We start from the raw sequence: 25,447 nt of genomic DNA, 5'->3' as shown, positions 1-25,447 counted from the left end.
AATTTAACTCAATCATTGGCAAGCTCAAAAAGTAATTGATCTAGAGCTGGAAAGGACCTTAGATCAACTTCTTCATTTGACAGATAAGAAAACTGAGACCTAGAGACATTAAGTGACTAGCCCCAGTGATCACAGTTAACTAGAAGAAGGTCTAGAATTCATATTTAAGTCATTAGAGGCCACAGCAAAATCTTTTTTCTACTGTATGGAACCAATGCCCCCTTTCTCTTTTTTTCTCCTTTTTTCTTACAGAGAAAAGGAAACTCAAGACAACAAAGCATCAATGAAAAAATCAACAAAGAACAAAAGACAGACAACTATGATTTAGTGACTCAGTGACCAATAGTTGAGAGTGACTAGTAAAACAAACTTACAAAGGATATATATGTATGCATGCATTGAGGAATATCTTTATTTATACACATATATTTGTGTGTGTGGCACACAGCCTTGAAATCAACTTCCTGAATTCAAATATGACCTCAGACATTTGCAAACTCTGTGATCCTTGGCAAATCCCTTAACCCTGATGCCTCAGTTTCCTCATCTGTAAAATGAGCTGGAGAAGGAAATGGAAAACCACTCCATTACTTTTGCCAAGAAAATGCCAAAAGGGATCACCAAAAGTTGGAAAGGGTGTGTCTTTAACATGTTCTTTTTTTTGTACTAGCTCCCTGCCAAGGGTTGGTACACGCTCAATTTCAGTGATTCAGAGGAGTTTTCTGAAGGAAAAGGAAGAGAAGTTCAGTAGCTTATTGCAAAGTATTAGTTCTCAGAGACACTAATTACTAGGAAAAGCTGGTATCATTAAAGAAAACTGTGAAGACCTGAACTCAGTTCTAACATGATTGCAAGTTCACGTGCCCTTGCTCACAGAGTCAGAGTTGAAAAAAGACTTTAGGGATTATTTAGTTTAATAGTTTTGCTTCATAGATGAGAGAAATGAGGTCCAGAGAAAAGCAAAGACTTATTCTTAAGATTTTGAAACTAGGTAGAAGACCAATGTTTGAATCATACTCTATCAATGAGTCCTACTTAAGATTGGACTTTCAAGTTCAATTTTAATTTCCCAATGATAATTTATCTTAATGTAAATATTACTAGTTTCAATTCATCAATGAGGAAAATTATTGTTATGAAGAAATCAATTGCTAAACTATTTATCTTTTTTTTAATTTAAGCAATTATGATGGTGTTAAGTACAAAAGAAAGCCCATTATAATGGGAGCTGTGAATGTGGAATCTGAGATCCTGAGTTCGAATCCTGGTTTTGCTATTTAGCACATGGTCTGGTGCAAGTGCTTCATATCTTTGGATATGAGTTTCCTCTGATATAAAATAATTGGGATGCATTAGATAAGCCCTAAGGTCCCTATAAACTACTATTATAGAATGAACAGTTCACAGACTAAAGATCCTTTTTTATTTAAGGCATGTGTGACATCTAGTGTTCATTATGAAGTAAAACAAACAAAAGTTGGTCAACCTGTGATTATAAGTAATAGTGATAACAGCCTTTTTTTCTTCAACAATGCAGGAAGAAGTGCACAATTAAGGTGGAAAAAAGAAACATGTCACTTGTTTTTATTCTCTTTAATGCCAGTTGGAGGCTTTCCCCCAGAATATACTTCATTCTCTTAAAAGTGTGAAGTCCATTAGGTACCAAGGTACAATGGAAAGAATACTAGATATTGTGTCAGAAGAATCGAGTTTCAGTTTTAGTTCTTTCCCCAACTCCTCTTGTGACCTGGAACAAATCATTTCACCTCCTTAAGCTTCAGTTCCTTATCTATAAAATGAGGAGACTGGACTAGACAATCTTCAGACAACTTGCTTCCTAGGTTCTAATATACTATTTTGAAAGCAGAACAGATGTAGTCAGTGTTCCAAGTGCTGAACTTGTACTCAAGAATATCTGAATTCAAATCTTAATTAACCAACTATTAACTATTAACAAGATACCAACCTTCTGAACTTCAATCTCTTTCTCCTAAAATCAAGATTATAATACTTCTAGAACTATTTTGCAGGGTTTTTATAAGGCTTAAATGAAGTGATATGTGGAAAATACTTGGTGTGTTATGTGTGTAAACACATTCCCTACACCTGTTTATAATATGTATGTATATAAATATATGTATATTTCAGATAACTATAGTGATAGATAATCAATATTTCTATCATCTATCTATCTTGTTTGAATTTTGGGAGATCCTGGAGAAAGATAGCTATATCTTTCTACATCTATAACACTATAGCTATATCACATCTGTATCTCATCCATACCCTCCAGAGTGAATATGAATATATATAGATATACATATATATTTACATATATATAGTTATCTCCCCCCACATATATCCTGTTGCAAAAATTGTAATGTAATCTTTGAGCATATCTATCTATATATATATATGAATGAATAAGCATATAGGTGTACATTTATATATATATATATATACATATATATATATACATATATATATGTATATGTTTTTAGCTGGAGAATCATTATGTATCTCTCCTCTGGATCTCTACCTGATGTTGTATGCTACATATAAGATGCATACAGGTTTTACACACACACACACACACACACACACACACACACACACATATTTTATTGTGGTTAAAATCATACCAACCATATTTGAACAATTCAAACTAACCTAGATAGAATCTATAAATTAATCCAACATAATCTTCTTATATCAAAGTAATCAATACAATGAGTCTTGCAGTCTACTGCATAATTATGTGGAAATTATGTATGCAGTCCAGGGAACCACCCCATTAAGGACTCAGATAGCAAGATCCACATCAGTAGATATGTAGGATATCAAACTGTGCTATCATAATGGGGTCTGCAAATGGGTTGATGATGAACCCCCAAGTTGAGCAAATTCCTATCTTTCTGGACCTTCTTTCAATCATCTGTAAAATGATAAAACAGTACTAGATAGTCTTTAAGATCCTTTCCAGGGTCTGTATTAATGATTCTATATACTTTTTGTTACAAGGAAATCTGTTGGGTACCTCATCTGGCTACAGTATTCACCACCATGACTGTCAATCAGAGATTAAAATGTTTAATGGAAGTTGAATTTCAATAAGAATTTCTAGAATAGGGGCATCTGGGTGATGAAGTGGATAGAACACCGACCCTTAATCAGGAGGATCTGAGTTCAAATTCAGTATCAAACACTTAATAATTACCTAGTTTTGTGGTAAGTAACTTAGGTAAGTAACTTTACCCCATTATCTTGCAAAACCCTCAAAAATAAAGGAAAAGGAAAACAATTTCTAAAATGGTCATGGATTTGGAAAAAAAGGTTAGTTGTAAATATGGTAAAATTTGTTCTCAACAAATTATTCTGAAAAACTGAAGCTGCTAACCACATTCATCAATCACAAATCTCATGAGTCTGGGTTAATTGATTGTATGATTTAAATTGTTTTGATTTACCAGACAAACCTTTAATTGTGACTTTAAATTTGAAGACACAGAAATGAGCTTTGATAAATGATGGGGAGCTACTGGAAATCTCAACTTATAAATCTGTCAATCCATTTGACATTGTCAACCTTTCTCTTGAAAACTTGATACCATGTTTTGGTAGAATTTCCATAAGGCAAATGGAATGCAATCTTCCACTCTAATGAAATATTTTCTTTTTTCTTTTTTGTTTTTGCAAGGCACTTAGGTTAAGTGACTTGCCCAAAGTCACACAGTTAGGTAATTATTAAATGTTTGAGGCTGGATTTTAACTCAAGTCTTCCTGATTCCAAGACCAGTGCTCTATCCACTGAGCCACCTAACCACCCCTGGAATATTTTAAATATGTAATAAAATCCTTAATATCTAACTTAATATCCTTCCCATTCCTTTTAATTGTGAAAAATGTATCTGGGGCTGATCTTCACAGTTGAAAACATCAGTTCAGTCATCAGTCACTGGTCTTCCTCTTCTTTTCCTGGTATCTTATATGCCCTGAATTGCTACTCAAGTAGCTCCACTATACTCACCTTCACTTTTACATATATAGTACCTTAGGAACCTATTCTGGGTTCTCAGTAGAGAAGGAGTAGGGTAAAAAATCTCACAGAAATAGCAGCACATGTTGGAAAAAGTTGCTTCTCTCTTCTTTCCATAGAGACCCTAAGCTCATAGGATCAATTCTGAGTTTACTCACATTTGTTAAATTTTGCCCAATGATATCTGGAGAGATTCCAAGAATTTTGATGTGATCAAGAAATTCACTCTACAGTTTTAGGCTAATTCAATTAAGATAATACTTAAGTTTATTTCCCCTGAATTTGCCCAACCTTGTTAAAGAGAAGGGTCTTGAAAGTTTTACTGGCACACTGTACTAAATGAGGAAGACTTCAGGTATAGGCCTGAAAAATATAGACTATATATAGGGTCCAAGGGCCATAAAGAGTCAGACAAAACTAAAATGACCAAAAAACAACAGAGTCAACTGAGCTAAGTGCAGAGATGACTTACCAAAGAGCTATCTAGCTACCATATATTGATATTTTTTGGTGATGACAATTCATGAAGACTGTTAACTGAAGCACACATGAACTGTGTTCTGGATTGGGAGATAGAATATCAATATGGATGAAATATATTGAAAGGCATTCAATCCAAATTCTTCATTTTATAGATGAGGAAACCAGAGTATATCTAAGTCATTTGCCTGTGATCTCATAAGTGGTATTTTTTTTAAAAAAATTAAAATACTGAAGATTCCATTTGATAAAAATTAAGTTTGGAGAAAATTTTGGTTAAATACATCCAAGAAAAGACTAAGAAGACTCCTTTTCTTTTCCTGTTCTCGAAAGAGAAAAGCCAATGAAAGGCAAAGAATCAAAGAAGAAAAATTTAGTGACAATAAAGCAGAAGGCAAAAGTATTTATCTTCCATTTCACCATATCACAAAAGGACACTTCTGACCTTAGACCATTATCTATCTTTGCTGCTTATTGCCTATTGCCTGTGATGTAGCTAATTGCAGCCATAAATTATCCTGGTCTTATCACTTTTTCACGTTCCAAATGGTGGAAAGTAGTTTGCTGGTGTCAGGATTTACTGGCTATAAGAGAAGATGTCTTTGATAAGGCACTCTAGACCTTAAAACAAGGGACTAAGCAGAAGGTGGGACAACTCCTGAGCCTTTCCCTCTGGATTAGTAAGAATGAATGAATGAACAAATGAACAAATGAATGAATATAAAAAGAATGTATTTAGGGTTTATTCTCTGCAAGATTGTGGAGCTGAGGGTATAAATGATAGATAGATAGATAGATAGATAGATAGATAGATAGATAGATATAGGTAGATAGAAAAATAGATAGATCGATATGAAGAAGGACATTGCATACCATTCACTCATGACAACAGATAAAACCAAAATGGAATAGAATAAAATGAGTCCTGAATTTAGAGTCAGAAGTCTAAATTTGAATCTGAACTTTGAAATTTTCCAGTTTTGTAAGTGAAATGTGCATCAGGGAAGTGCTTTAAGCCTCAAAATACTCATCTGAAAGATAAGGAGAGGAGAACTAGCTCATCTCTCAGATACATTCCAATTTTATTATAGTCTAATTTATATGAAAAGAAAAACTCCCCTGCCTTTTTCCTCTACATTTTTTCATCTTTCTCTCCCCTGAATTCTCCAGAACTGTTGAACATACCTACATTTGCCTTGAGTCAACTATGCCTTTTGTCCCCTTTCTTTGATCTTTTTGGAATACAGATATAGAAGTAGAATTGTTATGGAAAGGATTATTTAATTGCATAGCTCTTTGAGCATAATTCCAAATTGCTCTCCAAAATGAATGAAGTTTATAATGTCACCAACAGTGCATTAATGTCCCAATTTTTCCATATTTCTTCCAGTATTTGTTTTCCCTTTTTTCATAATAGCCAATCTGATATGTGTGAAGTGGTACCTCAGAATTGTTTTAATTTGTATTTCTGTAATCAATAGCAATTCAAAGCTTCTTTATATGAATATAGATACCTTTGATATTTTTCCTTCTGTAAACTGTCCATTCATATCCCTTAAAGAATGGCTTTTATTTTTATAGATTTGACTCAGTTCCCTATATATCTGAGAAATGATCGAGAAACTTGCTATAAAAGTTTTCCCCACTTTCCTGCTTTCCTTCTAATCTTAGCTGCATTGTTTTTGTTAGTGCACAATTTAACTATTTAATGTTTTTAAAGTATTCACCTTGCATCCCATAATGTTCTCTATCTTTTTTTGTCACAAATCTTCCCTTTTCAGTAGATCTGGAAGGTAAAATATTTCATGATTCTCTGATTTGCTTATGATATCACTTCTTATGACTAAATCATTTATCCATTTTTATTTTATAAAATGTTAAAAAATATGGGGATTTTGGTCTATTCCTATTTTCTGCCAAATTGCTTTTAGTTTTCTCAGTAATTTTTTGTCAAATAATGAATTTTCTCCAAAATTTTGGAATTTTTCATTTATCAAACATCAGATTACTTATAGTTATTTATTATTGTATATTGTATACTTTATCTATTCCTCTGATCTACCACTCTTTTTCTTCTTCAAAAGGAAAATTGTTTTCATTTAGTGTTGCTGTAGGTTCAGTCATGTTATTTCTGTTCCAGACTTTTATTTTTACTCTGTGTGTCTCTGTTTCAAGTGTGTTTCTTGTAAACAAAAAAAAAGAGTTTTGGATTCTGGTTTCTAATATATTGCACATTAATTTCCATTTTATGGATGAGTTCATTCCTTCATATTCAATTATGGTTATTAAATGTGCATATCCCTCCATTCTTCCTCTCCCTCTCCCTCTCCCTCTTCTCCCTCTCTGTCTCTCTCTTTCTTTTCTCTCTCTAATTCTCCACTCTATGCCTCCTCAAAAATCTGTTTTTCTTCTTATCATTACCTCTCTTAATCTCCCCTCCCCTTTCTCACCATTTTCTTGTCCCTTCCCCCCTCCTACCTCTCTGTTGGATAAGGTTGATTTTTATGTTCAACTTATTGCGTTATTCCCTCTTTGAACTAAATCTGATGAGAATGAGATTCAAACATTTCCTGCCACCACCTCCCATTTTCCCCTTTATTTTAAAAGTTCTTTGATCATAAATTTTATGTGAGATAATTTTCTCTATTCTACCTGTTCTTTCTCCCCTTTCCCACTTTAAATCCCTATTCCATCTCTTAATTTTTTTAGATTAGCCAGTCATAGTCTTTGTATACTCCTTCTAACTATCCTAATAGTGGTAAAGGTTTTAGAAATTGCAAGTATCTTCCTGTGAAAGAATATACACTGTTAAACCTTATTGAATCCCAAATGATTTTTCTTTCATATTTACTTTTTTGTTTGCTTTTCTTAAGATCTCTATTTGAGAGTCAAATTTTCTATTCAACTCTGCCCTTTTCATCAGGAATGCTTGAAACTCTTTTATTTCATTGAAGATCAGTTTTTTCCCCCCTGAAAGATTATACTCAGTTTTTCTTTAGGTCATCTGAACTTTATAGGCCTCAGTTTCTTCATCTGAAAAATGAGGCAGAGAGTCTAAATAAGTGGTATCAAGCTCAAACAGAAACCATGAACCACTAATCCACACTTAGTGCCTTATTTTTTAAATTATCTATGTTTAATATTTTCTGATTTTCTGATTATCTATCTTGCATTTCATTGCATCTATTATATTTACATTTATGTCAATAAATATTTCATTACATTTTAATATGGTTCAGTTAAGAGTGTTGTAGCCTGTATAAGCATAGAGGTCACATATATGACATTTCTGGTCTAGCTGATATCAAAGACCAGCCCCTGCTCTAACCTCTATCGATGATTTGATTTAAACTTTTTTCTTCACAGTTACACAACTGATTGAAAGGCAGAAAATTCAAGATTTCATCTGATTTTTTAATGGATTCAGAACAAAATTCACCTCAAACTAGATATCATCTCTGAATATGTTGAGATCCTGTATCCATTCCTTGACAAGAAAATGCAGAAAACTTTGTTCAGTGATCATCTGAAAAGCATCAATTTGGAAGATCAGTGCTTTTCAAAGATATCTTACATCTGATAAAGTGTGTCCTACAGGCTAAATGGAAGAAGAATTTTCTAGACTGATGAGGTTCTCCATATACTCCTGCTTGTGATTCCTTTGAGTTGATCACATTAAGATCCAGGATGATGCAGAGAAACTTTAATAAAAGTCATTCAGAGGAAAATTACAAACCTATTGGAGATTTCTTTTTGGATAGGTTATTATTTATGGATAATGAATTGGATAGATTAAATTGAATGAATTATATTGGATTGAATTTGAGAAGTTGTACAACATTTTTAGTGACCACAATTGGTCCCATACACACACACACACACACACACACACACACACACACACACACACACAAACAGAGAATATTTTTTTAACTCATTCTATTTTTTTCATTTTTTGGCCCTAATTCCTGAAGTATCATAAATTCTGAGGACTCAAAATGGCAGATTACCCAGAATAGATTGTAGTGGAGACACTACTAATCTTCTACTTTGTCCCATTTCCTCCCACCTTCTCTAGGACAACTCATAATCAAATCTCTCTTCCCATTCTCCTATGCATCTCCTGTATCTTAGTTACAATTTGTTCTTATTCATCTGACCACAAACATTCTTAAGTATGAGAAACTTTCCTTTAATTTTTTATTACACTGAATTGCTATCATTCCTCACTTCCTATTTAAAAATAACTTTTTTCATCTTTATCCATCTTGACCTCTCTTTATGTCTGAAACCTGTTACTACTCATAGACACTCAGTGATCTTTTTATCTTTAGCTTCAGAGACAGCATCCTTTCTTAATCCCCCTTTTAACTGTCTGACCTTTCCTCCTTTCTTTTATTATTACTACTCCTACAGCTAATTTACAGATTAGCATTTTATTCTTGTTGTCACCAATAAAACTAGCCTGGACAGGGGCATAAGGTAAGGAATAATGTAGAGAAATGAAAATGCTTTATTAAATCTTCAAAATGTGAATTAGGAGATATGAAATATAATGCAACTAGAGGCCACATTAACAGTAGTTTTGTATAATGAAAGATAAAAAAGTGAGTCTACCCATGTTCTATGTGGGACTGAAGTTGGTGAATTTCATCTTGTCTCATGTCCATAAGGGATCTCATGAGACTCTTAGGAGTGGACCATTTTTGGTGAGATGGAAAAAAGACGTAAAACAGTTCTTTTTATAGAGATAGAGATAAAAGGGATATTTCTGACTATTTGAATAGATATGAAGAAGAATGACTTTCTCTAAAGGTTAGAGGTAAAAGGGGAGAGTGACTTTTTCCTTGCTTCTATATAATAGAGATGAGAATGACTTTGTATAACCTTTCCAGCAAGTTTTCCTCTTATCAAAGGATCAGAAAAGTCATTATTTAACCCTCGCCAGATTAATAACATTTTGTTCTCATGTCCTAACAGAAGCAAAAAGTTGGATGGCCATTCTGCTAAGTTTAGTTTTATTGCACAAGCAAATGGACAGACAGCACCGTGACCAGGGGCCCCAGAGCACTGGCTGAATGCAGCATGTGTCTCCACACCAGGATCATAGAGTCCGGGAAGAGAAGGATGGAAGACTGAAAATCAGTATGTCCTTTCCCCAGAAGCTCAGGAGTGTTCTGCACAGTAAATAATACGTGCTCAGAAGAGTTCCTTATATATACAGAAGGGTGAAGGCAGATTTTCCAGGGCTGAGCATTTGAACCTTTCCTTCAAGGTTTTGATTGATTCACCACTCATTCATTCTGGAAGAAATGACAAAGACCAGTGACAATAAACTTAGGAGAAATTCCAACAGATAATCCAGTCAGTCTTCTCTATGTTTCATTTTCCATTCTGCTTCTTCCCTTCTCTCTCATATGAATGAAAACAGCCTCAGAATAAATGCAGACTAGGAGGTTTGAAAGACTGGATCTTTGAGAATGGATATGATAAATTAAGATCTGATATTGAGTTTGAATTAGATCAAGGCATCATCACTGGGTCTCATGATGGATCTTGGTGAATATAAAGCCCATCCCCACTTAGAATCTATTTATGCCTTGGTAAATGACAGAGGTAGACTAGAAGCCCCCCCTCTAAACTTTAGCAGAAGATTCAATCCAACAAGAAATTCTGTTCTAGTATGAATAGAGTCATATGCCACTAAGATCTGGGCTTTTCCCTTCTCTTGGAGGAGAAAATTGTGAGGCTTCTCTAACTGAGGTTAGCTTCAGTTTCCTAAAGGTCCACGGCCAAGTGAAAGTTGAGGGACAAAGTAAATAATGGATTTAATATTTGTGAACTTGGCATAAAAAAAATCAGATTAATTTTCTAAGAAATAAATGAAGAAATTAGAAAGACTAGGTGAATTCTAAGTACCCTTTCAGTTTTAAATCAGTTTTAAATACTATATTTCTACTTACAGTGCCTGAAGAATTTCATGGAAGTGGTTCTGAAGGCTCATCTTCACACCTCCCTTCCCTCAGCATTTTGATGTTGGTTTGATGTAACCTAAAATAAGAAGACAAAGAAGAAAAAGACAGACCAACAGACTGGGGTCAGATGTGAGTTCCAATTTTTGCCATTGCCTTGTTTATGGCTTTAGGTAATTAACAACTTCTAGGAATTTCATTCTCCTTTTCTGTAAAAAATATAAAATAAAATTGCTTTCTAAAATATATTTATAATTAATAATAAAATAACATATATAATGCTTTATTATTCTTGCTTGGTCTGCTATGAAAATCAAACAATCAAGTACTTTGTACTTTGTACTTTTAGTGATTTTATGTATGTATATATATATATATAATATATATAGAAACATATATAATATATATGTTTTAAGCATGTAAACATATATACAAATGCATCTGTAACAAAATATATGTATTTAAAGTATGTTTGCATCTATATTCACATATAACTAGATAGATATGTGTGTAAATATAAGTGCAAATATAATATATATAGTAGTATATGTATAAATGTATACATATACGACTGCATGTACATTACACATATATGCGTGTTTAGGTATATAATACATAGATATAATAAGCATTATCTGAATATATAGATATATACATATATATATATATATAGATATAGATATAGATATAGATATAGATATAGATATATACACACACACACATAATTGTTTGGGTTTTTTTAGTGCCCCTGTCCCATATGTTTGGATCTATTACTTCATTAAAATGGGGAATTCCCTTATGAAAACAAATTTTATTGATACAAGTTGGCATTTAATCAACAGTTTATAATATTATAGAGCTGACTGGAGATATGTAGAGGATAAGTGACTTGCCTGGGGTTACACAGTCAGTATGTATCAGAAACTGAACACAAGGTAAAAGGCAAAACTTGAACATAGGTCTTTAGAACTTCAAAACCATCTCCAAGCCACTTTATCACTCTTCCTTAAGTATATTCATATTCATCTGATCTTCATAATAGCTCAGTTGTTGATGGAGACACTGAAAAGATCATTATTCCCCATCCCCCCGAGGAAACTCAGACTTAGAGAAGGGAAGTGACTTGCTCAAGGTCACATACCAATTTGATGGTAAAGCCAGGACATTAGCAAATAAGTCTTTTGACTTATCTCTTAGCACTTATCTCAGTGTTCTTTCCAATACTCACTCTTTAAGAATGAGTATATTTCAAACTTAAAGATATGTGAAATTCTCTTTTTGATCTCCCTCAGTATAGACAAAAAGAATGAGGGAGGAAGAGAGGAAAGAATAAAAAGCACTGGTCCTGGAATCAGGAGGACATGCGTTCAAATCTGACCTCTAACACTTACTAGCTTTGTGACCCTGGGCAAGTTCCTTAACCCAGATTTCTACCAAAAAAAAAAAATGAAAAGGGAGAAGGGAAGGGAATGGGAAAAGGGATGGTAAATGAGGAACTGGTCTCAGTGAAAAGTTTCAGGGTGTTTGCGACCTTCCTAAAGTTCTTACAGATTTTCGTGACACAGCATACAGGGGTGGTTGTATGTCCTGCCATCCTCACCACAGACATAATACAAGTTCTTTGGACACAGGTAACCCACTCTGGGAATGACCCTGTATTGCTGGCACATTTCAGACTCCTGAAAAGGAACCAAATGAAAAGTCATTTTGTATGTATCCTCTCTCTTGAAAGGTAGAATTTGTGTGACCTCTCTTCTGGTAATCCCAGGAAATAAGAGGTAAAGAGAATCATATAGTTTCTTTTGTGGATGACAAAGAGGGAATAGACATTTTGACAATAAATATCTTCCACTGAAGAAAGAATGTTCCTGTCTGTGTTTGCCATTTTATTCCTTATGAGTTGAAGTACAGTGCTCCAATTCCCTATTTATTTATTTATTCATTTACTTGTTTGTTTGTTTGTTTATTTATATATGTATATTTTTTTAGGTTTTTGAAAAGCAATGGGTCAAGTGACTTGTCCAAGCCAATTCCTTCTTAATAGGTAAAAACGAAAATGAAAATTCTTGACTTGGGAAGGCAGTAACTCAAGGCTAATTGTTAATCTTCTGTTTATTCTAGAAGACCTTAGATACTTATCTTTTGAACCTTGTAGATAATATAAGTCTGATGATAGCACAGATAGGAACATGCAACATGAAAATTTTCCAAGAATCTCTTTAGTACCTCAAACAATTTCTTTGCCTTCTTCAATTCCTTGTGAAAGCTACTTATAGAAAAATCACTAATTTGACTCAGATTTTCTCCTATATTCTCTCTGGAAAGTCAGTGGCTTAAGGAATGTTCCTAGAATTTTACAACAGATTAAGAAGTAGTAGCTTTAACAATTATACTTACCACAGAAAAAAAAGGTTTGGTCTCATTTTTATCTTCTTCCAGAGACTTTATAAATGTTTTTTCTTTACTTCTCTCTTTAGTTTCTCTTTTACTATAGAATGGGAAGAAAATTATAAATATTCTAAACAGGTACTCTGATTCTTATGTCATACACCTACACCCCCCCACATAAATAGATGTGTGTATACCAAATATATATATATATATATATATATATATATATATATATATATATATATATATAATGCTTGTCCTTCATTTTGGAAGAAAACCATGATATCAGGGAGGTGATACCATGACAAATATGTGAATTGGATTTGAGCAAGGGGTACTACGCCAAGTCACTAGCTTCACTTTCTACTTTGTAGCCTTCTAGGGTCAGTGGCCAGATATATGGGTTAAATGACTTGCCAAGGACAAACAGCTAGTTAAGGATCAAGTGTCTGAGGCCAGATTTGAACTCAGGTCCTCCTGACTCTGGGACTGGTGCTCTATCTTCTGTACCACCTAGCTCCCTATGTAGATGATGGATAGATAGACAGATAGAAAAAAACAGACAGACAGATAGATGGACATAGATATAGATGCTATAGATATAGATATAGACAGAAAGAAAGACAAGATAGAGGGATGAATAGATAGGTAGATAGATAGACTATACATATAAGTGTGTGTGTGTGTGTGTGTGTGTGTGTGTGTGTGTGTGTGTGTGTATAACTGAACTTGTCTTCAAAGGATAGGTTGATTTCAAACAGTAAAGTTTACATCCTAGGAATCAGAGAAGTTATAAATAGTAGAAGAAAGTACAGACTCAAAGGAAGGCTTACTTTGAGGCGGCAGTAAACTGTTGGACTTAAGTATGAGAGATAAGAGTATCAAGAGAAGATAGGCCTCGGCATAGGCATTCATCCTCACTCACATGAGTTCTCTGCACATGGCACATTTGTTCCTGTAGACCTTTCCATTGGCATCATAAACAGGGCTATTTTCCCGGGTACAGATGAGGCTGTCACCTCTTATAAAGGCTTGAAACTCCTGGCACATTTCCTAGTAAAGAGGGGAAAAGAAGAAGAATGTGACCTTGGTTTACATATGGCCTGTGTTCTTATGCTTCATCAGGAATTGTATTTTAAAATATCAAGTAAGTAAAAGGGGGAAATATCATTCTGAAGGTCTCTTAGATCTGGTTTTCACAAGAAGAATAGAAAAAAGAGGTAGGAGAATTTCTTGATCCAACTTACCCCAAACTTTGAAGGCTGGGCAGATTTTTTATGAGTGCTCAAACGGTTTGTCTCAGTGAGTTCAGGGAGCTCAAATGTTTCCCTTTCATTACCTTCTTTCTTCCTGGGGAGTAGAGAGAGAGAGAGAAAGAGAGAGAGAGAGAGAGAGAGAGAGAGAGAGAGAGAGAGAGAGAGAGAGAGAGAGAGAGATGACAGAGAGAGACAGAGAGAGATAGAGAGAGGCAGAGATTTACCTTCTATGGTTTATGCTGATTTTTTTAACATTTTAAAATTTAATTTAAGCAATAATTTCTCCACTTTAAACCCTTTGGTCAAATAGCTTCCTCATTGGGTCAAAACATCTCTGATTTACTCTTTGGGAATGCTCAAAAGGTTGACACAATTTATAGATTTTGGGGCCTTAAAAGATCATAAAAGTCACAGATTTAGAGGTGAATGGAACATCAAATGTCATCAAAATGACATTTAGGAGCCTGTCCAGTCCTCTATCTATGATCCTATAAGACAGAAGCACACCACACACACACACACACACACACACACACACACACACACACACACCCCATTGAGGGACTTCCATGCTTCCATGACTAAAGTAGAGTGCTTGAAGTTTTGACCAAAGGCATGATGATGTTTGCACTTTGCAATGTCAGGGTTCCAAAACAGCTAAATCCCAGACAATATAAACTTAATTAATTTTATCCCCAGCTCCACTTTGAACTTGTGAGTAGAATAAGAGGAAGTGGTCGGGAGGGTAATCCTAATGGGGATTTGAGGTGGGAAAGATGAGTGATGGCTTCAATTATGGTTTTTTGCTTTTTCAGATCTACAAGATGAAGCTTCCAGATCAGCTGGGGATCACAATTTACATCATTGTGGAGCCCTGGTTCAGGTTTCTCAAGGTCCATAGTTATGCAGTCAAGCAGAGTAGTCATCTAGTAAATTCATAATCTGTCTATACATCTGTATCACTAAGAGTCCCATGAGGTTTACATCTACTCAATAATACGAAAGGCTATTCTAGGGACAGCTAGGTGGTGCAGTGGATAGAGCAGTGGCCCTGGAGTCAGGAGTACCTGAGTTCAAATCCAGCCTCAGACACAATAATTTACCTATCTGTGTGGTCTTCGGCAAGCCACTTGACCCTATTGCCTTGCAAAAACTAAAAAAAATAAGCTATTCTTAATATCACAGTTAAGTTTTTTTCTGTTTTCTGCAGCAAATTTTGTTTATTTAAATTGTATAGAAAAATCAACATTGCTTCCAAATCTATTTTGATATTAGAAAATTATTTCCTTTTAATTTGGTCTTTAAGATAAGGAGAAAAAATGGATGTTAACCTCCTTGAAGTCTAAAAATCTCATCTGACCATAACAATGATAGCTACCAAACCATTTTCCAGAACAGTAGCAGGGGTACAACAACCTTTACTCACAATATAGCTTGAACTTGAGCAGGGTCAGCAGCCCTGGAACACCCATGGCTGCCACTGTTCCGTCGATTATGAGCATCCTGACATTTATCCTGTCAAAGCAAGGAAACATATTACTACCATGGTTTGGTTATTGAATCTTCCATGCAATATTAGGTTGCATTAGGAGCACTTTAACATCCAGAAGACAGGGGTGGCTAGGTGGCATAGTGGATAAAGCACCAGCCTTGGAGTCAGGAATACCTGGGTTCAAATCTGGTCTCAGACAATTAATAATTACCTAGCTGTGTGGCCTTGGGCAAGCCACTTAACCCCATTTGCCTTGAAAAAAAAAGCATCCAGAACAGAGCAGGTAAAAGTTTTACAGTCCTCTGCCCTGATAAATCCATATGTGGAATCCAATGCTTCCAAGAAGAGCAATCAGCATGTTAAAATGTCTCAAACTTACCATTAGAGAATTGGCTGAAGAAACTAGGGATATTCAGCCTGGACTAGAGAAGCCTGAAAAAGAGCAGGCCTACAAGTATTTGAAGGACTATCACACCTGTTATGAGGAAGAGGAATTAGGCCTCTTCTTCTTGGATCCAAAGAAAAGAAGTAGGAGTAATGGGAACCATTTACAGATATATATGTGTGTATATATATATATATATATATATATATATATATATATATATATATATATGTATGTATATATATATATATATATATATATATATATATATATGTATAGCCTCAAAATCAAAGGAAGGAAGGATTAGACAGGCCCACCAATGGAATGGGAAGAATTGGGAAATAGTTGCCCTACCTTTCCTCCAATCCCTAATCCCTTGCCTTGATATTTTCCATCAAAGGTTGGTTGGGCTGGGTCACTTCTGACCTTCCAAGTTCCTTCCAACTCTGAGATTCTTCAATTAGCCTATAGGTATCTCAAAGTCAACAAGCCCAAAGCCAAACTTTTAAATCTTTCTCTGAAAATCCTATCCTTTTCTGAACTTCTTTGTTACTATCAATGGCACTACCATCTTCACAATTACCCAGTTTGGCAACCTTGAAATCATCCTCAACTGCTCACTTGCATTCACCCCACATATTTAATCTGTTGCTGTATCTTACTGCTTATACTTTCACAATATCTCTCCTATATGTCCATCCCCATCCTTCCTCTGTCATAGCTGCCATCCTGGAACAAACCCCTATTGAAATAGCCCGAATCATCTCTCCCAACACCAGTCCTTCAACCACTTGAATGGGAAAGTCATCTTTAACATTATTGTTAGTTATCAACTATAAAATCAGTTGTTTGGTTTTTAAAGCCGTTCAGTCTGGACACTTTCTACCTTTTTTCAGTAATCTTACACTTTATTTGACCCCATATGCTCTACAATACAGCAACACTGGCTTTCCTGTTGTCCCTCATTCATTACAGTCCATCTTCTGACTGACATTTCATTAATTATTCCTCATTCTTGGAATGCTCTCCCTCATTACCAGTCTCCTGGATTCCCTAATTTCCTTCAAAATTCAGTTCAAATTCCACCTTCTTCAGAAACTTTTCCTGGTTCCCCCTTCTCCCACCAGTGAGTTCCCTGTGACATTATCCCTCATATACACTAAATATCTTAGAGGTACTTAGGTGTTTGCACTTGTCTCCTCCAGGATTAGAAATGAGATATCACTGTTGAAATTCAAAAAACTTTGATAGTCTAGAGGAATTGACAGCTATTTTAATAGACATGGTTGGCTCAATGCAAGAGTAAGTATGAAGGGATGGATCTGAAGAATTTAGAGGAGAGAAAAGTGAAAGGATATAGAGAAAGAGTCAGGGAAGCTTTTCTTTTCACATGAATTAGACTATTAAGAAATTTGAATGAATCTGAGAATTCAATTAGTCTAGTCCTCTTCTCCTTATCTTCTACATGAGGATGCTGAGACCTGAAGAGTTTACCTGGAACAAGTTTCACTTGCCCAAGTTTACAAAACTAGGAAGTTTCAGAGTTAAGACTCAAATTTGGAATTCTGATTTGAAATTCAGGTTTAACTCTATTCTACCTCTTTTTGGTCTTATCTCATATCCCTAGAGTGAATGGCATGCAATGATCTTCTTCATATATTTGAACAAGAAGCAAATGAAGAATTGGACAAAACTAAGCCTATGTCTTCAATATATGTATTTCTGCTTCTCTAGAAGAAACTGAAGAAGAAAAAATAATGCACTGTGAAAGTCAAAAGCCCAGACTCCATAGTCTCACAGAGAGCAAGCCTTTAATGCTTGCTTTTATAATCATTCATTCATTTGTTCATTTATTCATTCTCTACTAAACTGGAAGAAAAATCTCAGAAGATGTCCAAACTCCTGCTCAGTCCCTCATTTTTAGGTAGAGTCTCATCAAGGACAACTTCTCTTATGACTAGTGAATCTTGAAACCAGAAAGCTACTTTCTACTAATTGGGACATGAAAAGTGCCAAGACCAGGAATATTAACAATTATTATAAAAGAGACACATTACAGGTAATTGGCAGCAGGTAATAAGGGCCAACAGACCTTAAGTCAAATCTGGTAATATGGAAGATAAATACCTCATTGCCTTTTGCTTTATTGTCATTGGATTTGTTTTCTTCTTTGGTTCTTTTCCTTTCATTGGCTTCTCTCTCCCTATAAAAGAAAGGAGGAGTGGTTATGGTCTTTATCTGTACTGTGTACATTTTAACCAGATCTCTCTCCAACCCTAATCTCTGTCAAATGGAATCTTTAGCATTTTAAAGCACTTATCCCTTGCATGACTATGCACAAATCATATCTATTCTAGTCTCTATTTTCCATATCCATAAAATGAAATGTTCAGACTAGGTGACCTACAAGATCTATTCTAACTCTTAATCTATTATATGTTATCATCAACAATTTTATTCATTTGGATGTTCTATCTCCCAATGTAGAACATAATCAATTTGTGTCTCAATTAGAGTCTTCATGAATTGTTGTTAACAACAACTAAAAATCAGCATTTGGTGCCTCAGATGGCCCCTAAACCCCACATATAACCTGAACTCATTAAGCCTATATTCAAAGTCTTTCCAGTTGGGTATCAAGTGCCAGAGTTTGTCTTCAAGATAATAGAAATTTCCAGACCCCTTCTCCCCACTCAGAGTGAATGTCTTATTTTAATTCAATTAAATCAAAAATGTAAAAGTGAATTTCTGATCAGATCCAAGTATCTGGAGTTTCTGCAGACACCACTGTACAACACCTGACAACCCCAAGTCAGCATGAAATTGAGCAAATGAGATCAGAGTTTCTATGGGAGTCACAGAGAAGTAAGATTTCCCCCATATGCTACTAACTCTGTGGAGTTTTTTGCTCCCACTTTTTTTCTACTGAGACCTCAGTCTATCTTTTTAACTGAGGAGAGCTTTAGGGACATTTTTTACATATGGAAGTGGAATAAATGGTGCTGCCTCAATATTAATTCAGAGCTATGAGGTACCCAAGAAGGAAAGTGGATGGTGACTGAGTATTCAAATCAGTCTGCTCCCTGCTTGAAAACAATTTTTTCCCCACAACTAAGGGGAAAGGGAAAGATATTGAGCAGGGTAGTAGAAGATTGTATTTCATCTGCCTATCAGAAATTCCACCAAAACAAGGCATCAGATTTTTAGGATAAAGGCTAATATTATCAAATGGGTTGCCAGATTTATAAGTTGAAGCTTCCAGTAGCTGCCCATCAAATTTATCAAAGTTCATTTTTATTTCTTCAAATCAAAGGTTTATGTGATTAAAAAAACATCAAAGTAAATAAGATAGTCTCAGGAAATTTGCAATTGATTACTTTGAAATGACAGCTTCAGTTTTTCACACTGATTTGTCAAGAACTAGGTTTACTGGGTTTAATTACAATGAAAAAGAAAGTCTCTTTCCAAATCCATGGCCATTTTAGAAACTCAGATTGAAATTCAACTTCCTTTAAATGTTGAATTTCAATCTGAGTTTCTAAAATGGCCATGGATTTGGAGACTTTCCAAATCCATGGCCATTTTAGAAACTCAGATTGAAATTCAACTTCCTTTAAATGTTGAATTTCAATCTGAGTTTCTAAAATGGCCATGGATTTGGAAAGAGACTTTCTTTTTCATTGTAATTAAACCCAGCAAACCTAGTTTTGTAGATACACAGTCAGAGTTGGAAATGTTATAAACAAATGAAGTACCCCACATGTTTCTTTGTAAGAAAAGTTTGTAGAATTGTTGATTCAGAACTGGAACGAATCTTAAAGGCTAAAATCCTACTCAGTCATTTACAGATGATGGAAAGGATGCTCAAAGAAATAGGGACATGACCAAGGTGGTAACTTTGGGACTACATCATCAACCCATTTGCCAGCCTCATTACTTACAATACAACTTTGCACATTGCACATTTATTGAGGTGGGTTTTGCCATCTGGACCCCGAACAGGATCATTCTCTCTGGTGCAGATATATTTTCCATTATTCATTAGACTGCGGTACTCGCTGCACTGATCCTGATGATTTAAGAAAATATGTTACCGTTTTGGGAAGTTTGAGTTATTCAAATATCATTTGGCTGATTTTAGAGCATAATGAAAAATGCATTTACCACATACATATATATCCTATATAAAGCATATTATAGTTATATATATTACAGTCTATATATTTTTGCACATATATATATGCATATGTGTAAACATTACTGCTATATGCTTTATATAGGATATATAGGTGGCATATATGTTTATATATACATGCATATATACACAAATATATACACACTTAGACATACATACCCAAGAGAGATAGACACCACCCTACATATACACACACACCCTACATATATGTATGTAATGTACATATATATACCTAGAAATATATGGACCAAAACTATCCTAAGACTTTTGGAATATGACACATTGCAGAATATATATAGGTAGAAATAGACACTTACATAAATATCTCCCTTCCAGGGATTTTCAAAAGTTAAGATCAGTAGAAGATACAAAGGTAGATAGAGATATAATGTATGTATATATATAATAAACATAAATACACATTTATCATGTACCATATACATATAAAAATATAATCACTCATCACATCATATAATAATTATACCACATAAAGCATTTTCCATGCATCATTTCATTTAAGTGCCACAATAAGTCTGCAATGTGATTCTAGAATCATCATTATCTCAGTTTTACAGAGGAAGAAACTGAGATTCAGAAAGTTGGTACTTTATTCATAGTTAAATGGATGCCTGGGATTTGAACTCAGGTCTTTCTGACTACAAGTCCAGCATTTGGAGCATTGACCTTACTTCTCTGCCTCTAAGAAAGGATGTTACAGTCTAAGTAACAGACTTCTAAACTGAGAGCAACCTTGGAAACTGTCTAGTTCAATTCCCTGGTGGTGATTGATTATGATGATGATGATGGTGATAAAAATGATAACACTAATAACTAACATTTATATAGTACCTACTATATCAGTCACCCTGCTTTACAATTAACTCAAGTTTGATTCTCAGAACAATCCTGGGAGATAATAATTATTATTATCCCCATTTTACAGATGAGGAAACTGAGACAACATAATTTAAATGACTTGCCAGGAGCGTGCATATGATTAGTGTTTGAGGCCAAATTTGAACTCCATTATTCATGATTCCAGGTCCATTTTTCTATTCATTGAATCATGTTGCCATTGCGGAGGAAGAATCTAAAGCTCACAGCTAGAGGGTGGGATTTGTTCCAAGAGGAATTCATGGAAAACTTAGAGCTCAATTCTCCCGAAATGTCAATCTGTGTTCTTTCTGTTGCACTTTGATCCCTAATGGATTCCAGGTTTTTCTACTGATAGGAAGGAGTATATCCTGAGGGAATCCCCAATCTTCCTATGCTGTCATCAATAGGATAAACAAAAATAACTTTTTTCCACCTTAATTTTGCACTTCATCTGCCTGTATTGCAGAAAAGAAAATGCTTTGTAACCTCAACTTTGTATAGAAGCATTATTACCCACTAGTCAATCTTTGTTTGCTCTACTCCATAAGGAACACTAGATGTCGATCTTGCCATAGATCATCTTATAAGAGAGCACCAAAGGAATCTCAGGGCTCACCCAGTGAAACCCAATAAATATATATCAAAGAAAACTCACATCCAAAGAGATGGTCACATAGTAAACAGCAAAACCATAATTCTAACTCTAAATTAAATTTAAATTAAATTTAAATTCTTAATTCAATCCTTCCATTTTAACACGTTATTTCATAGACTCATACCATGATCATTACTTACATTTATAGAGGATCAAATAGCTTAAAAGGTGCTATCTCTTCTGTGCTATCTCTCTCATTGGTCAAAAAAAAGGCTAAGAGTATTTATATTCAGGCCAACTCCTCATCAAGGGAAATTGAAGGAACTTATAATGAGGACATCTTGAGAGAACTAAGATTCAAACACAGTCTTCTACCTAGTTGCAGAACCGTGGGGGCAAATCAATATCCCTCTCTAGATCTCCTTTTCTTTATCTGTGAAATAAAACTATTAAATAGCCATTGAAGCTTCTTTCAACTTTCTCAGTGTGAGAAAGGAGAAGCGATCAACCCAAAGTCTTATGGTTAGTTTGCAGTCATGCTAGAACTGAAGCTCAGATTTCCAAATGCTTTCTATCAGACTATCCCAATAATTGTTGTCTCTGGGTACTGCTAATGGTAGAGCTAAGAATTTTGTCTAAACTTCTGGCTTTATCTCCCTTTTCCTTTAGAAACTATAACCTTTGAGCTATTGAAGTGGGTGTATACCAACACTTGATCCAACCTAAAAAAAAGTATTAAGCAGAGACATTGTATTCAAACTAATTGGCTGAAAATCTAGATAATATTGCAACTCTCAGTTGCTAGTCATGGACTCACTGAACACCACAAACTGCCTCTTACCTTCTCTTTGCTGCTTTTTTCTTCATTGCTTTTCTTGTCTTGAGCCTCCTTTTCTCTGTAATAAAGAGAAAGAAATGGGACATTGAATCCTGCAAAGAAAGGGTTATACTACAGTAGAAAAGGATCTCACTGAGGCTCCAAATGGCCTAAGTTTGAATTACAAGTCTTCTTATCTGTGGTCACTGATAATGATTATTTAATGTCTCTAGGCCTTGATGCTCTTATCCGTAAAATGAGGAAGTTGCTGTAATGTCCTTTCCAGTTCTAGATCAAATAATTCTTGAACTTCCCATTGGTTTATTTAAATAAATTTCTGTAGTGTTTTAAGAAATTTTTATGCCCTTACCCACATAGCATCATCAGATCTGAAGACAGAAGGATTATATTTTTGGACTAGGAGTCAAAAGATCTAAGACCACACTTAGATCAAAATCCTATATTACTTTAAATGAGATTCTTTGTCTATTGGTCTGTTTCCTCAGCTACTGAATGAGGGAGGATTTTATGATCTCTAAGGTCTCTTCTAGATATGAATCAAATGATCATCTTAGGTGCATGATCAGAAACACTTTTCAACTCTCTCATACTCTTTTCACAATACCAGTTTGTCTCCAAGAAGTCATCTCTACAACCTGTCCCAACCTCCTCCTCTGACCTTAATTCTGATCATATTTCTCTGATTACTGTGTTCAGGCCAGGTCAGGCTAGGCCTGGAATGTGATGTGGGCTTTCTAGCCTCTATGACTTTGCTCATAGCATCCCTTCTGCCTGGTACATCTTCTCTATGACCTACTTGCTGTTCTATTCACTGTGTGCTTCCTCTTTCCTGGGTTATCATTGATTGCTATAATAAATTACCTCCTTATTTCCACTGGATAGAATCTCCCAACTTCCTTTATATTTCATTTCCATCTAAAACCTTTCTTGAAACAAACTTTTCTAGTAACAAACATTGGTTTGTTATAGATTCTTCCCAACCTCAAATAATTTATGCCTAGTGATCTTTGTAGATTTTGCTTTCCCCTGATTGCAGAGATTGTTTTTCATTTTGTTTTCGTAACTCCAGAAATCAGCACAATATTTCTATGTAGAGGACATTTGAAAAAGGCTGATAGAATTGAATGGTCCTTTAGAACCTAACCCTAAAGACTCCCTAAAGACAACCTTTCCAAATACTACTACAGCTAGAACTGATCTCTTCCTCCTCTAAATTTGCAATATTTTGTTGCACCTGGTACTCATCCCAAATGGTCTATATCACTATTATTTATGTAGGTATTTGTTGTTTGTTGTTCTGATGACTTTTTTGTGACCCCCATTTGGTATTTTCTAGTGGGGTAATGGAGTGGCTTGCTATTTCCTTCTCCAAGTTATTTTATAGATGAGGAAACTAAGGCAAACTAGATAAAGTGACTTGCTCAGGGTCACACAACTAGTATTTGAGGTCAGATTTGGAAAATATTTGGAAATTAAGTCTTTCTGACTCCAGGTCAGCAATTCTATTCATTGCACCACTGAGTTTCCCAGGTTGAATATATTTTATTCCCCCATTAGGTCTTCAAGTTCTATTCCATAGGGAGCAAAAAATACTAACAATTACCCTGTCTATAGTATTTAAAATTTTCTACAACCTGTGAAATAAGTAGCTCAATTATCACATTATCTACTCTAGACAGATGAGAAAGCTGAGCTTCTAAACAGAAGTATCTTGCCAAGAGTCATATCGCTAGTAAGTAGGAACTGGTACTCCACTACTTGTCTTCTTCCTCTAAATCCAAGCACCTTAGCCACTACATTACATTGCAACAGAGGACCTCAAGAAGAGGATGCCCTCAGTACTTGGGCTGGTCATACACATGTCTAATTCTCCTTTGTTTCTCAGCTATCCATGTTCTTGCCCTTCTCCCCATTTGACTGGAAGCTCCTTGAAAGTAGGATTTATATCCAATCTTTGCTGATATCCTTATACTGAGCATAGCATCTCACGCATAGTTGGCCCTTCATAAATATTGATCAAATTGAGTGGAATTGGACTATTTTGGTCTCTCTATTTGCCCTGCCTCAAAACCAGCTCCAAGGTAATAGGAGTTGAACACCTGGAACAGCATGAATCACCACTTTGCTATACTCACAATATTTCTTTACATAAGGCACATTTATTGCCATGAGTCTTGCCATCAGGGCCCCTCACTGGGTCACTTTCTCGTGTGCAAATAAGTTTCCCATCTTTCATCTGTTTACGGAATTCATCACAGTTGGCCTGAAAGTAAAGAGAGATGAGAAATACCCAAGCTGTCTCAGAAAGGATTTCATATCTGGGACAAATTTAGTCAGTCAACAAATAGTCCATAAACATTTATTAAACACCTGTGTACTAGGTGTTCTGCTAAGCACTGAAAATACAAAACAATGCACAAGCAATCCCCTTTTTCAAGGAGTTCACAAAATAATGGGAAGTCAGCAGGCAAATCAAATATGTACAAGCAAAATATAAACAGGATAAACAGGAGATAAATAAGAGAGGAAATGAACTAGAATAAGAGGGGGTGGACAAAGCTTCTTGTAGAAGATGGGATTTTGGTTTGAAATTAAAGGGAAACATGCCAGTATTTAGTCCTAAACTTCTGAGTTGTAGCATCCCCATTTCCCATCCAGCAGAGTTAAAAAATTATAGGATTTAGAGTCTGATGAATCCTTAGCATGTCAAAAGGTAAGAGATGCCTTAGAAAATTTCTAGGTCAACCAACCACTGCATTTTATAGTTGAAGTAACTGATGTCTCAAGGTCACAAGGAGATTTCTTTCATGAAAGGGACCCTCCAATTGATTATATAACCAATGAGCTCCCTTTAAATAATCAGATTCTGTGGAATCTAGGAATAGAAAACCCAGATCTTTTCTTTAAATTTACTATGATATCCATAATATT

At 35.0% G+C, this 25,447-nt stretch overlaps 1 protein-coding gene across 1 annotated transcript in view; it reads right to left on the bottom strand.

Moving 5' to 3' along the window:
- Positions 1-9,013: 9,013 nt before the first annotated feature.
- SPINK5 (serine peptidase inhibitor Kazal type 5) overlaps positions 9,014-25,447 on the bottom strand; it is a 62,881-nt gene continuing 46,447 nt past the window's right edge. Inside the window, exons 19-29 of the mRNA XM_074212354.1 lie at positions 24,652-24,779; positions 22,520-22,574; positions 19,954-20,081; positions 18,140-18,215; positions 15,562-15,650; positions 14,127-14,229; positions 13,805-13,932; positions 12,886-12,976; positions 12,037-12,167; positions 10,480-10,567; positions 9,014-9,819 (exon numbers count right to left, since the gene is read on the bottom strand). Of these exons, the coding sequence (XP_074068455.1) occupies positions 10,495-10,567; positions 12,037-12,167; positions 12,886-12,976; positions 13,805-13,932; positions 14,127-14,229; positions 15,562-15,650; positions 18,140-18,215; positions 19,954-20,081; positions 22,520-22,574; positions 24,652-24,779 (1,002 nt within the window). The 3' untranslated portion in view covers positions 9,014-9,819; positions 10,480-10,494. The remainder of the gene's footprint in view (positions 9,820-10,479; positions 10,568-12,036; positions 12,168-12,885; positions 12,977-13,804; positions 13,933-14,126; positions 14,230-15,561; positions 15,651-18,139; positions 18,216-19,953; positions 20,082-22,519; positions 22,575-24,651; positions 24,780-25,447) is intronic.

Source organism: Macrotis lagotis, chromosome 1, assembly GCF_037893015.1.
Source record: "Macrotis lagotis isolate mMagLag1 chromosome 1, bilby.v1.9.chrom.fasta, whole genome shotgun sequence".
NCBI classification, from domain to species: Eukaryota; Metazoa; Chordata; class Mammalia; order Peramelemorphia; family Peramelidae; genus Macrotis; species Macrotis lagotis.
The sequence above is the reverse complement of the archived record's forward strand: the minus strand, read 5'-3'. Positions and strand labels throughout refer to the sequence as shown.